Genomic DNA, 15353 nt, shown 5'->3' with positions numbered 1-15353 from the left:
GGTAGGGCAGCACACAAACAGAAACCAGTTCATAAAAGGTCTTATAAAATAATTTAAAAGGTTTCTACATGGAAACAGAAAATTAACGCTATATTTTAGGAAGTATAAAAAGTGTTTTGAAGAAAATAAACAGAAAAAAAGTTAGATGTTTCAATAGCTTTGTCCAAAGGTAAGGTGCTTTATGAGAAGACATAGTAATAAAGATAGAGTAGTAAGTCAAAAAACATACAGTAAATCTTCATTATTCGCAGATTCCAAATTAGCTAATTCCCCCACTTGCTAAAATGTATAACCCCAAAGTCACCTGCAGCACCTGCACAGTCACTCACAGACAGTGCAGAGGAGCAAAACACCTGACATTCCCAGCTGAGGCTGCATAAGGCAGCCCCCATCTTGTACAGCTCTCATGCTGTACAGAGTGCCCTTTTCACGGCCTGCTTAGTGCCACATCTTTTGCATTGTGATTTTTGTCTATAATTCTACTGTTTAAAATGGCCTCCAAAGAGCAATGCTGCAGCGCCGTTTAGGGTTCCCATGACGAGGCAGCTGTGATGTGCCTTACAAATAAAAGGTGCATTAGATGAGCCTTGTTCGGGCCAGAGGTACAGTGCTGCGGGCCATGAGTTCAGTGTTAGTGAGTCAGTAATATATAAATTAAATAAAGTGTCTTTAAGTAAGTAGATAAAATAAGGTTATGCATAAAATTGGTTGACCAAAATATTATGACCAAAAATATCACAAGAACGTAGTCTTCTAGTTCTTGTAGAAGCTATGGTTCAGTATTCACACATTTCACTCAGTGTTAGCTAGTATATGACTTTATAAAATATAACTACCATAATAACAAACAACTGTATATGTATACACATATATTTACTTATTTGTAAGGCAAAAAGGACTGGTAACGAAAAAAATGAAACATGATGTTGACTTGGCTTAAGCAACTGGAAGAGGGTGATACTACCAACAAAGATGGGAAACAGAAAGGCGGTGGCCACCTGGATCAGGAAGGCAAAGACATCAGCTTTGAAGAGTACAATGTGATGTCTACGATGCTATAATAAATACAATTATGTGTTTAAGTACTCAAATCCCCCGCCCTTTGAGAGTTAAGAATCATATCTCCGTTCATCTTAATATATCTTCTGCAACTAAATGATGCTTTAAGTCATATAATATAAACCAGAAATGTCAACACCAGAAATGTGCACTTTATCGATTCTAGTAACTTCCACTGCCATCTTTCCAAGTACAGGACTCACATTCATTATAACCTAATACAGTATTTCTATGTGAGTCCTAAAAAGTAAAAATGTACGTAATTTTACATTTTTGAAAGCAAGAGTCTAAAGGACAAATACCTTACAAGAATTCGGCATAACTAAGGAGTTTGTTTTTTAATTTGTTTACAGGAAGATGAAGCAGTACCTTCAGCATAAATTGTTAAAATATTCTGAAATACCAAGCTTATATAAAAAATTCTAATGAATAAATTATGGTTATGTTCTCACACTTGATTTAAGAAAACTTTAGAATTATCATTTATTGCAGTACAGCTTTTATAAAAATGTACACATACACTCAAAAAGTGACAAGTCTTTCCATATCCTAAACATAGTAATATACAACTGAAGCTTATATAACTATAAAAAAACTTAATAAAGATATTTAATCAACCCCTGTCTAGTCAACATTATCTTTGTTTATATATGTAAATGAAAACATTTTGTAGACTGATTTTATAACCAAATATTTATTTGTGTAAACAGAAAACCTGATACGTAGTTCTTCCTGAATATATAATTGTGTACTTGTAGATCTGCAGTGGTCTACATAGAGATTCAGGGTCATTTTAAAAGGTAAATAATCTTATGAGAATCCGTTGTTTTTTCTCCTTGTTTATCCTAATAGTACTTCCTTTACATACAAAGACAAGTACTGTGTTAACTTTATCTTTTGTGTGACGATTAGTTACATGACCTCCCAATGAATACTAAAATAGACACTGAAAATAGTTATTAGCACTTATAAGAAAAAGGGTGAAGGAAAAGTTCAAGAAAGAAGGTTTACAATGCCACTTTAGCAACTAAGAAATAAGAAAAAGGTAAAATGAAAAAGGAGAAGTTAAGCAAAGTGTTCTTTATAGAACTAAAACACTACTTCTTGGCAATCAATGATAAGAATCATAACCAAAAAAGCGAACCAAAGACTTTAGAATGCAAAAAGATAAAACATCTACAAACATCAGATCTTTTAAAAAAACAACAAAAATTAAGAGTAAAATGGTAATTTTAAATTTTTTTATTTTGTATCATTTAGAATGTAATTACAATATGTCTATTCCTAAGATCAAATATTAATGCACTTGATCATAATGCAAATAAAAATGGCTCTGCACCTCAAATTTGGTATTTGCACTGGAAAATAAACCAAAAACACTTAGTATATCTGAGCTCCCAAGACAGCGGTGGGGGCAGCAGCTGGTACAGAATATGCACTGAGAGCAAGCATTATCACTATGAGCATATCCATGAACAAGCAGCCATTTGTCTCTTTTCCAAGGACTAATGGCCATGAGTAGAAGGGGCAGGAGTTCCTCTTAATTCTGCCCTCTGAATCGCAAGGCTACGACGCTGCTTAGTCAACAGGGCAAGTCCATACCATGTACATGCCTGACAGACCAGTAGCCGTGACAGGAAAAAAATAGGGAGACATTTAAAACTCGTTGCCTTCCCTACCATCCTGTAATATAGGACTTTTACCCCTAAAATAATTTCATAAATGGTAGTTATAATCCTAATCAGCCAACAAAGGGAGATTTAGCTCATGCTGCAAGATCTACTATGTGACTTAAAAAGTATTGTGTTTCCACTTGAAAACTGGTTTGTTTAAAGGAAGGTATGATACAGCTAAACTTCAGTATGGGTTAGGTAAGCATTTGTGGGTTCACATGCAGAGTGGACCACATATATAGCACTTACTCTATCAGGAATTATTGTCAGTTGCAAACAGACTCTTAGAACATAATTCACTTCTAAGTTGGAGACTACCTCTGCATAAATCTTGCTATGAGTCATATACTAAAAGTTCAAAATAACTAAGATGTTTCATCTGGAAAAACAAAATCAACAGCTGAAGTTAATTCAAACTTTAAACTCAATGATAAAATACGTGATTTATATGACCTAGGCATCAGTACGATGTGCACTGAAATATCCAATTAAAAATAAAACCTGAAGACATCATAAAAAAAGTATCTGGTCAAGAACAATGAAGACATAATGCTGGCTTAGGCTTTCCCCTCAAAATAGTGAATGCAACATAAAAGACTAGAATGTCATTCTGCAAATACAAACAAAATAAAAATATGAAAAAAGTTTGCCAAAAGCACAGTGAAGTAGCTGCCAGAGAAATATATTTTTTTACTGGTAAAAGGCCTGCTATTTCTCTTTTCATTAAGAAATAATATTTTAGACACTATTTTTTTCCTCCAAGAAACACTATAATGCCAACTTCCTCTTATGTAAAGACCATAATTTCTATTTAGTAATTTTTGGTGTTCCTGATTACTAGACAATATGAATTATAAATTCAAGTTGGTCAAATATTATTCTAAGAATTAGCAATTCCTTTCATTCTATGGATTTCTTTCTCTAAAGCAGTAGTTCTCCAATAGAAGTAACACATCCAAATCCCATTGGGACTACTGTGAAAACACGCATTCCCAAATGCCACCCTCAAAGACTGGGTGACCACATCCCAGGGGAAGCCACAGTATCTGAAAAACTCCCCCAGAAATTCTGACTGCTAGTGTGGAGAAACATACTGGTTCTACAGACCAGAAGAGCTCTCACTCGGTCTGCCATTGCTGACACTCAGACTGTAGTGTACACAGCTGTAGGGAGCAAAGAGGAAAACTCCACATTTCATCACTTACAGTAAAAAAGAGGTATGATAAAATTATCTACTCAAAGAACATGCAACCAGACTTGAAAATACTTTCTATAAATTTATTTTAAAGTATGCATTTAGGAAAAATGCTTTTGAAAATGTATAAAAATAATTTCTGTATTAATACAACCTCAATATTTACATGGTCCCTTAATGGATTTTCATTTTATTTTCATCAAAAATGTATTTCAACAACCTCCACAGTATTCTTCAAAGTCAGGAATTTAAAGATTTTTCCAATACAAAAATTTTAGGAATCACCTACAGAAAATTAATGAAACTAGGGATGATATCAATATTTTAAAATTAATTATGTTTCAGCTATGCTTAATGTTTAGTGATTAAAAAAATCTTCATCACTAAACTATAATAATCCTAAGTGGTAGCATTTCATTTAAGAATAAAGCACAAAAAATAATGTCTCATTGTAAAAAACTTCAATGCTTGAAACAAAAATACTGTATCTGAAGTTTGATTTCACAATATCAAGTTTTCATATGCAATTTGTAAACATACACCCATTACAGGCTATCAACTTAAATAAAGCCAGTTATCACTAAAAAAGATAGAGTAAAAACAAAATTTCAGTGCAAAAATATGTATCAACTAAAGTTATTAACTGATTTAAGACTGTTTTAATATAAAAATCACAACTTAAATCCATGATATAAAGTCATCCTATAAAGACTTTAAATCACTTTAAAATAAAAGCTCTATAACAGTTATCAAGTTTTCCTTTTGTTACTACTCTCTAGTAAAAACTTTCTTTTGATTAGCTTTTACGATGTCATCAGGAGATGCTGATTTGAAGTCAAATGGTGTTATTGCTACAAGAGGACTTACTTCTTTGTCTTTTATGTCTTTGACTTGTCTACTATAAAGAAAAGTCTTATAAAGGTCAAGGGTGCGTCGCCTGCAGCCTTTCAATGGGTAACGAAGACACAGTGTTGAAGCAAAAGCTGAAGGTCTAGCAGCAAGGGCCTTAGTCCAAGACAAAGAAAAAGGTGGTTTCCTAGCCAGAGAACCTTTATTGGTTTTCTTATTATCCTTAACAGACATAGAATTTTTCCCTAGCTTCGAACTAAGAACTTGAGTTCCTGGAGCTGGAGCAACTGACTGGTCTACTACAGGTTTTAGAACAAACTCTGGGGTTTTTATAAGAATGCTAAGATCAATATTTGAATCTATTTCAGGTGACCTCATTTCAGATAAACTGAGATTAAAGGAGTCTTTCTTAATCTGAGAGTTTTCTATATCAATCGTTTCTGCAATCAAGTCAGAAAGCGACAAATTTTCAAAGTCTCTTGTAGGAGAAGTTTTGTGAAACGCCAAAGAAGACAGAGATCCTGTTAATTCTGATACTCCCATCGAAGACTGACACCGATTTGCTAGTTGTGATAGGGGAAAGGACCCCAAACCTAGATCAGAGAAACTGGCAGATGGCTGGTTACAAAGATCAGATAAAGAACAGCATTGATTTGAACTGTTTTCTGTGTCGTCCTGACGCAGTTCAGCTAGAGATGGACTTCCACACTGAGAAAACTGAAAATTGTCATTTTTTAAAATGTCATTCTTCGCACTTGGTTCAACTGAAGAAACATTCCCAATTTCAGTCATTTTGTGATCATTTAAATTATCAAGAGCCATATTTTCCAGTGAGCTAGTTAAGAGCAAAGGATTATCTAAACTTTCTAAATTGCTTTGTACTGAAATGTTTTGCAAATCAGGTAGTGAATCATTTTGAATAAATAAAGAGTAATTTGGTGTTGTGTTCTTTATCATTAAGGATTTTAAATCTGGTATTCCTTTAAACACAGAGTCATCTTTGGAAACACATTCAGATGCATGAGGATTTAACAAATCAGCATCTAGACTCTTTGAAATTAGACTTTTCAGATTATCTGTGGATGATAATCTGACCAATGGCTGACTTTTACAAGAATCTCTTGGCATATCATCAATTAGTTCAGCTAGTGACAGCTCTTTTGTTAACTTACATGATTCTAGTTTCTTTTCACTTTTGAGCCTGTCAAGTTTCTTTTTTTTATGAAGTAAAAAGTGACTTGGTAATATTGATGAATTACGATATAATCCATATTTTGCTATTGGACCAGAAAAATCAAATGCTTTGCTACTGCAATCCGAATGGTTTGGAGACTGAGGACAAGAGCTTTGAACATTATCAGCTGAAACTTCAGAGTAAGATAATAAGACTCCTTACCTTACAAGAGCCATTAATTTTCAGATGAATAGGTACACACATGCAGAAGACAGTCACAGCAACCAAAAGGAAACATGAAATGAGGCATTTAATTACTAAATGTTTCTTTTGATTATGACACGAATAAAGCGATAGTCATTATTTCATTAAAAAAATGAATACTCTAAAAATCAGTAATAACAGAATTTTATCTTCCTTTAACCACCTAAAGTGACCTTCCTACTTTGTTCATTGATATATACAAATGTAAGTACCAAGTTAATCAATGTTCTAATTTCCACAAAATTTTTAATGTAAGGTTTTAACATACTTAAATTATAGTCAGGATTGTCTCAAAATCAAAATGTCTAAAAAACTAAGTTTAATTTCTGTATTTTTAATGTATTAAAAACTAGCAAACACCACCCTATAATTTAATTTCTATAATGACCTGGGATAAAGTATTGATATAGATGACATATTACAAACCCATTCTCACATTGGTAAGTTAAAAGTACACCCCCCTCACACTAAAATAAAAACCATCCTTACTTCATGGTAGCAGACTGCATGAAACTTTTAGCAAAAATCTAGTCTTCAGCTTACAGGAAATATCAACCCAGTTAACAAGTCCTCAGGCTCCTACTGACAGATCTCATACCAATGTCGACTAAATCCTAAATTTAACCCCAAATTCTACAAACTTAAAATTAAACATCTGGCTATAAAATGCAAGAGTAATATAATACTCTTGATATTATATTACAATATATAAATATGATAGTTATACGATATCATATTTATATGTTGTAAATATATAAATATTTATATATTTGATATTTACAATATGTAAATAAAACTAAATAACATGTATAAGTACTATAAGCATAAAGGGATTTTTGACATTGTTGGATTATTAATTTCCATCTCCTGACCCATCAGAGTTAAAAAACAACAGTAATTTAGAAGCTCTCTAAGCTATTAACAAAAAGCAAAAGTGTCTTGTCTTGTTTTTAATAGGATTTTATTTTCCCTATATCCTGCTAGTTACGAAAACAAGCCAGGGTGGGGGGAGTGGGGGGGAAGCTCTGACAGAGGGGACATGGCACTCAGCTAAAACTTCGCAAATTAGCAAATCAATTAATGATAATCTAGAGTTATTGTAACATGCAAAATTTTATGCCCATTTCCTCAACAGCTCAAGCAAATCAAAGTCTCTTTTAAAGTATTACTGTAAAACAACTAAAAAACAAGTAAAAGCATACCTTTGGCTATCTTTCCTGTAGGTATTGCTCCTTCACTGTTGACCTTCAATTTCTGCATTTTATCTCGTTCCAGAACCATTGACAAAGCCTTCTCCACATCAAACTCATTCTTCAGAACCGCTTCAATCAGTATGTCTTCTGGCACAGCATCTCCAAACACCTCTCTCATGTGATCAAGGCATGAATAAAGACGAGCTAGAACAGACAACAATAATGAAAAACTAGACCAAATGGTGTCATGAAAAAAATCTGAATCTTCAAAACTGAAAGAAAAACTTGAAACTATAATAGGATGTTCAACTCTCCTTTTCCCTCCACAACTTATTTATATTTTTATCCATAACATACTTATCTTCCTTTACCAAAGGAATAATTTCATTAATCAAGAAATAACTATAATATGCCCTGGCTGGTGGTTTAGCTCAGTGGATTGAGCTCAGGCCTGCAAACCAGAGGATCAAGATTCAGTTCCCAGTCAGGGCACATGCCTGGGTTGCAGGCCAGTTCCCAGCAGGAGACACACAACAGGCAACCATACACTGATATTTCTGTCCCTCTCTCCTTCTCTTCCCCTCTAAATAAATAAATAAATAAAAATAAAAATCTTAAAAAATAATAACTATAATAAATATCTCCTAAATAACACTGACTAATGCTTAGAAAAACTGTAAACTGTACACAAGGGGGAACCCCCCAAATAAACAGAATTTACTTATCAAAAATTGTGTACTTATTCTAACATATTTAAACTTCAGTCACCTTCAAAGTGCTCTCCATTTGATGCAATACACCTACTGAGTCCTTTTTTCCCACTGCTCAAAACAGTTTTTGAACTTCACAGTTTTGATGCCTTTTAGTGCTTCTGCCATTTTTCTGTTTCGCCTCTTCCATATCAGCAAAACCTTTCCCTTTAAGGGCTTTTTTCATCCAGGGAAATAAAAAAAAAAGTCACTCAGGGCAAGACCAGGTGAACTGGAGGGGTGGCGGGTGATGGTTATGCCATGGTCAAAAGACTGCTGCTGTAACACTCAGAACAATGTGGGCAGATGTGCTTGTAAATTACCCCTCATGAAATGGGCAAATGTGCTGAGCTTTCAAAAAAAATTCACTGAAGCTCAATGTAGCCTCCTGCAAAAACAGCAGCTGATACAGGTAGGTTCCTAGAACACTCACCTAGAAGGGAAGGAAAGCCCTTGTAACTTACTACAAAGGTCCTGCCCTCCACAAGATAATTCCAGTTTTGTGGGGTATCCCCTTCACATATTAGTATCTATTTTCAACAATGATATTTGTACTGACTTTGTACATGTGTACAAAGGGAAGGTGTTACAGTATTTCTAGATGTTATAGAATCCAGTTAATCAATAAGTATATTTCTTAAAATTTATTATTATTAAATTTTCCTTTAGGCTAGCTTCAGTTTTCCCCAGCCAACTAAAATCACCCTGAATAACTCTTTAGAAATGGGCTATCTTTTTTTTTAAGATTTTATTTATTTATCTTTAGAGAGGAAAGGAAGGAGTGAAGGAGAGAAACATCAATGTATAGTTGCCTCTCAAGAGTCCCCTGCTGGGAACTGGCCCACAACCCAGGCATGTGCCCTAACTGGGAATCGAACCTCGATCGTGTGGTTCGCAGGCCCATGCTCAATCCACTGAGCTACACCAGCCAGGGCAAAAATGGGCTATCTTTAAATAACTAAACGGACTATCTTTAAAGAGTTATCTTTAAATAATTCTTTAAAGATAACCTAATATTAAAATATCATAAAAATAAGGAAGTCCAATAGATTAAGAGAATGGACATTCATTTTAAAAATAAATATTTTAAATCTGAAAGTCTAATCTTTAAAAAATTTTATTTTCTGATGACCACATTAATTACTTTTAAAAAATAATTGCTAATAATATTTATTAATGATGTAAATTCCATGGGAATTATATTCCTGGATCCTAAAACAAGACCTGGTAGAGGTTACTACTGAATAAAAATGGATGAATATATTAACTTTATTTGTATAGCATTTGACAGTTTTCAAAATAGTTTATACATTTTACAGTCCTCAAAATAACTCTATAACCTAGATATATCAAGCAAATTAATAATTCATAATATGGTTGAATATCATGGAATTAACACCCTACAATGACAATAATCACTTACTTTAAAAATTCAATCAAACACTACTGAGAAGTTTTAAACAGAACTGAGGTGCGCAGACTCCCTACTCCACAAAACCATGTCAGAAAGTGCAACTCATACTGTATTTTCTATGCTTACACGTTGAACAGGAATCTACTGGCAATACCCTACCTTTGTTAAAAATAGAGTCCTTGACACTTTTTCCATTGTTTTCTTTTTAATTAGGCATGCACCACATAATGATATGTTGGTCAATAACGAACCATCATTACACCACGGTGGTCCCATGAGAATATACTGAAGCAGAAAAATTTCTATCATTTAGAAAACGATATCATCTTAATGTCCTACACAAGGATGTCCAATCTGTGGCCCTGCAGGCCACATGCAGCCCAGGAGGGCTATGAATGTGGCACAATACAAAATCGTAAATTTACTTAAAACATTATGAGACTTTTTTGTGATTATGTGTCACAATGTATCTAATGTGTGGCCCAAGACAGCTCTTCTTCTTTCAGTGTGGCCCAGAGACGCCAAAAGGTTGTCCAACACAAACTCACTTGTTTGTGGTGATACTGAGCTACCAGTCATATAACAGTACAGCACAAATAATGAAGAGCAGTACATGATACTGGTAATGATAATAAATGATTGTTACTAGGTTACATATTTAATATGTGTTATCATTACTTTAGAGTAGAAATTTTCAACCACTGTGCCAAACATGCAATACCTGACCATTTCATCAGGGGCACTGCACTCTTTTCACTCAGACTGTCAAAGAAAAGAAAGGACAATGAACAACACAACAGTAACCATATGGTGCGAATGGATCAAAATATTTCTTTTTGTCAGACTGGCAAAATACATATTTTTGCTGTGCCACAGAATTTTACTAATTAGTTTATGTGTGCCATTAGATGAAAAAAGTTGAAAATTGCTGCCGTAGAGTGTATTCTTTCTACTTACAAAAAAAGTTTCTATAAAACAGTATGCCATGTCACACAGGCAGCAGCCTCATATATCTCATTTACCAAGTCTTCATTTCATCTCCTGTTTCACACAGTAACATGCTAAAAGACTTGCAGGCTAAGAGCAATAGGCATACATACAGACTAGGTGTATAGCAGGTGTACTACCTAGGTTTGTGGAAGTGTACTCTATGATGTTCGCACACCAATGAAATCACCTGACTTGTTTCTCAGAATGTAACCTGTTATTTAGTGGGGCACAACTGTATTAAAAATAAATTCCTCAAATATTTGAGTAATTTTTCTCTGGTTGAGTCCAACATTAATTTTAGACTAATAATATGTACTTGAAAAATTATACAATATCTATTTCATAAATACATTAATTATTGAAACTGGAACAGAGCCCTGGCTGGCATAGCTCAGTGGATTGAACGCGGGCCTGCAAACCACAAGATCACGGTTTGATTCCCAGTCAGGGCACATGCCTGGGTTGTGGGCCAGTTCCCAGCAGGGGACTCTTGAGAGGCAACCATACATTGATATTTCTCTCCTGCTCTCCTTCCCTTCCCCTCTAAAGGTAAATAAATAAAAATATTTTTTTAAAAAAGAAACTGGAACAGAATACTTAGTATAGCTAGCATCAGGGTCTCTTCTTCATAGCAACTGTTTCCTACACATACACAAGGAGTAGACATATAAACTCAGACTGTCCTGATTCATACCCTACTCCCACTTACTAGCTGGTACAATGAGTCTCATCTTCCTCCCCTCTAATATGGGGACAATTAACTGGACTACCTCATAAGGCTGCTGTGAAGATTAAACATATTAATACCAGAACAACACCAAGAAGCGTACTGGGAAAGTATTTAGTAAAGGCTAGCTACCATCATTATTGTTATCATGCAATTAATTATGCCAGATGGAAATTATTAACTTTCTTTTTTTTTTTTGGTTGTCAAATGATCTTTAATTGAATTATTTTCCTTTGTCATTCTTTTTTTTTATTTTTATTTTTTAAGTGGCATTTTTTTTATTTTTTTTAATTCTTTTTTTAAATATATTTTATTGATTATACCATTACAGTTGTTCTATTCCCCCTCCTCATTCCCCTCCACCCGCACACTCCCTCCCTCACCCTTCTCCCCCTCTTAGTTTATAACCACGTGTCTCAAGTTCCTTAGGTTCTATATTTCCCCCACTATTCTCACCCTCCCCACTACCTATTTTCTACCTACCATCTATGCTATTTTCTGTGCCTTCTCCCCCCTTCTCCCCCTCCCACTCCCCTGTTTCTAACCCTCCATGTGTTCTTCATTTCTATGGTTCCACTCCTGATCTAGCTGTCCTCTTGGTTTGCTTTTGTTTTAGGTGTGGTTGTTAATAACTGTGTGTTTGCTGTCCTTTCACTGTTCATATTTTTCATCTTCTTTTTCTTATATAAGTCCCTTTAGCATTTCATATAATAAGGGCTTGGTGATGATGAACTCCTTGAACTTGACCTTATCTGAGAAGCACTTTATCTGTCCTTCCATTCTAAATGAAAGTTTTGCTGGATAAAGCAATCTTGGCTGTAGGTCTTTGGATTTCATGACTTGGAATACTTCTTTCCAGCCCCTTCTTGCCTGTAAGGTCTCTTCTGAGAAATCTGCTGACAGTCTGATGGGTACTCCTTTGTAGGTGACTGTCCCCTTATCCCTTGATGCTTCTAGGATTCTCTCCTTCATTTTAGTCTTGGCTAATGTAATTATGATGTGCCTTGGTGTGTTCCTTCTTGGGTCCAACTTCGTTGGCACTCTCTGAGCTTCCTGGATTTCCTGGAAGTCTATTTCCTTTTCCAGACTGGGGAAATTCTCCTTTATTATTTGTTCAAATACATTTTCCACTCGTGGCTGTTTCCTTCCCCCTTCTGGTACCCCTATAATCTGGAGAACGAAACATCCGACCAGAAAGGAATGAAGAAATGAGAATTCAAAAAAAATGAGGAGAGGCTTAGGAACCTCCAGGACATCTTTAAACGTTCCAACATCCGGATTATAGAAATTATTAACTTTCATTCTCAAACATAACTTTGTTTCAAACCTTCTCAAGCATTCTGAGGCATAGCAGAAGTGTAAGACTTCCACTCTATTCCCACCTTATCACTCCAAAATGACAACTAGAACATTTTCTTCAAATACACAATCAAATACTATTAAGAGTAGTATATACAGCAGCTTCTCTACAAACTTGTATCCAGACTGTTAAATGCATTTGCAGTTGATAACGACATTTTTCTAATTCTATCACTCAGTGACATCACCATCATAATGTTTCCCTTTCTAATTTTGTATATTCGTGCTTTTTCTCAATTTTTCTTGGTTTGGCTATCAACTGATACATATTTCACTGATATATTCAATGATCAGCTCTCGGATCCTTAAATTTCCTTTTTATTTTCCAAATAATTGTTACCAATTTCCAATTTATCAACACTTTAGAACAAAGTCATACTCTAGAGAAAGTAAATCAGCTCAACCCTGTTCACCTACCAAGAGATGGTCTCAGTATGATGCCTGGCCGTTTAAGCTCTGATCCACTGTTAGTCCATCTAGGCCTTGAGTGGCATGTTTGAAACTATGTCATGTTTGAAATTTACTTATAAAAGACCAAAGCCAAAACACAAGTATCTCTGTTAAAATGTTTAAGAGAATTGAAAAGATCAAATGTTTTCCAATATCATTACCATTCACAAGTTCTATCTTGAAACTTAATTTACGTGGATATGACCCATCAAGGTACTTGTATAGTATGTGTTACTTTGAACCTAAAATATTTTAAAGGAGAAAGAAATAAAAAACAGCCTTCTGGAACCTAATGTTTTTTAAGGAAATGAACTTCTCTAATCTAATCATAAGTTCCACATAGAGCATACGAAACAAATGTTATTAAAAAACAAGTTTGTCTCCTAAGACCAGATGATTTCAATGAAAAAATTCCAGCTACTAAATAACCATACAATCAATTTTCTCAAGTATATTTTACTGATTATGCTACTACAGTTGACCCATTTTTTTCCTCCCCTTTATCCCCCTCCACCCTGTAAGGCCCTCCTCCCATCAGCATCCCCTGCCCTTAGTTCATGTCCATGGATCCTACACGTAAGTTTGTTGGTTTCCCCATTTCCCATACTATTCTTAACCTCCCCCTGTCTATTTTGTACCTACCATTATGCTTCTTACTCCCTATAACTTTCCCCCATTCTCCTCCCTCCCCCTCCCCACTGATAACCCCTCCTTGGGATCTCCATTTCTGTGGATCTGTTTCTGCTCTCATTGTTCACTTAGTTCATTTTGGGGTTTTTTTTTTAGGTTTGGTTGTTAATAGTTGTGAGTTTATTGTCATTTTATACTCATATTTTTCATCTTTTTCTTTAAGAAGGGTAAGTCCCTTTAACGTTTCCTATAATAAGGGCCTGATGATGAATTCCTTTAACTTGACTTTATCTGGAAAGCACTTTATCTGCCCTTCCATTCTAAAGATAGTTTTGCTAGAATTGAGTAATCTCGAATATGGGTCCTTGCCTTCCATGACTTTGAATACTTGCTAGTCTCTTCTTGCCTGTAAGGTTTCTTTTGAGAAATCAGCTGACAGGCTTATGGGAATTCCTTTGTAGGTAACTGTCTCCTTTTCTCTTGATGCTTTTAAGATTCTCCCCTTATCTTTAATCTTGGGTAATGTAATTATGTTGTACCTAAGTGTGTACTTTCTCGGGTCCAATTTCTTTGACGCTCTCTGAGCTTCCTGGACCTCCTGGAAGTCTATTTCTTTGCCAGACTGGGGAAGTTCTCCTTCCTTAGTTTTTCAAATCAGTTTTCCACTTCTTGTTCTTCCTCTTCTTCTGGCATCCCTATGATTCAGATGTTGGAACATTTAAAATTGTCCTGGAGGTTCCTAAGCCTTTCCTCATTCTTCATTCTCTTCTGGTTGAATGTTTATTTCTTCCTTTTGTTCCAAATCATTGATCTGAGTCCTGGTTTCCTTCCCTTCACTGTTGGTTCTCTGCACATTTTCCTTTATTTCACTCTGCACAGTCTTCACTTCTTCCTCTATTTTGTGATCACACTCAACCATTTCTGTGAGCATCCTGATTACCAGTGTTTTGAACTCTGCATCTGAAAGGTTGGCTATCTCTTCATCACTTAGTTCTATTTTTTCCGGATCTTTGATCTGTTCTTTCATTTGGTTCGTATTTCTTTGTCTCAGCGGACCTGTTATATTGTAAGGGGAGGAGACTTACATATGCACCAGGACAGGGCAACCTACCTCACTGTGTTGTGGGGCTTAATTTGGGAGGGGAGTCCGAAAGGGAACAATCCTCCTTGCTCAGCTCATGCCCCAATTTCAGTCACTTCCCGTTACCCTGAAGTGAATTGGGCCCTTCTGATACTGATTCCTGGGTGGGTGGGTTTGTATATATTCTAAGACCCTGTGGGTCCCTTCAATGGACTCTCCTGTGAGATTGGAAGTTTCTGCCACCACAGCAACCCCCACAGATTTTTACAGCCATAGGTTTTGAGGCTTTATTTTCCTGCACTGGAACCCTAGGTTGCACAGTCTGTCTTGCTCCCCAGTTGTTCTTCCCTGTTTGTCCACACATAAATGTGGGACCACCCGGACTGTCAGCCACTGCCTTGCCACAAGTCCTTTCCACCCCAGATGCCCATCTCCGCCTCTCCTACCAGTCTGGATGAACGTTTCTTCTTTAACTCCTTGGGTGGTCAGACTTCCATACAGTCTGACTTTCTGGCAGTTCGGTTGTCTTTGTTTTTAAACTGGTTG

General features: G+C 35.5%; 1 protein-coding gene across 2 annotated transcripts in view; it reads right to left on the bottom strand.

The window, feature by feature from the left end:
* Nucleotides 1-15353, bottom strand: part of HBS1L (HBS1 like translational GTPase) — a 93056-nt gene that overhangs the window by 64260 nt on the left and 13443 nt on the right. Inside the window, exons 4-5 of one of the 2 annotated variants that reach the window (XM_037045705.1) lie at nucleotides 7417-7611; nucleotides 2284-6167 (exon numbers count right to left, since the gene is read on the bottom strand). In XM_037045705.1, coding sequence (XP_036901600.1) covers nucleotides 4696-6167; nucleotides 7417-7611 — 1667 coding nt within the window. In that variant the 3' untranslated portion in view covers nucleotides 2284-4695. Of the gene's footprint in view, nucleotides 1-2283; nucleotides 6168-7416; nucleotides 7612-15353 lie in introns of those variants that run through there. The other variant, XM_037045704.1, reaches the window with a different exon arrangement.

The sequence above is a fragment of the Sturnira hondurensis genome, unplaced genomic scaffold, assembly GCF_014824575.4.
Source record: "Sturnira hondurensis isolate 20B ecotype Veracruz unplaced genomic scaffold, ASM1482457v3 Scaffold0004474, whole genome shotgun sequence".
NCBI classification, from domain to species: domain Eukaryota; kingdom Metazoa; phylum Chordata; class Mammalia; order Chiroptera; family Phyllostomidae; genus Sturnira; species Sturnira hondurensis.
Note: the sequence above shows the minus strand (reverse complement) of the source record. Positions and strands in the feature narration are given on the sequence as shown.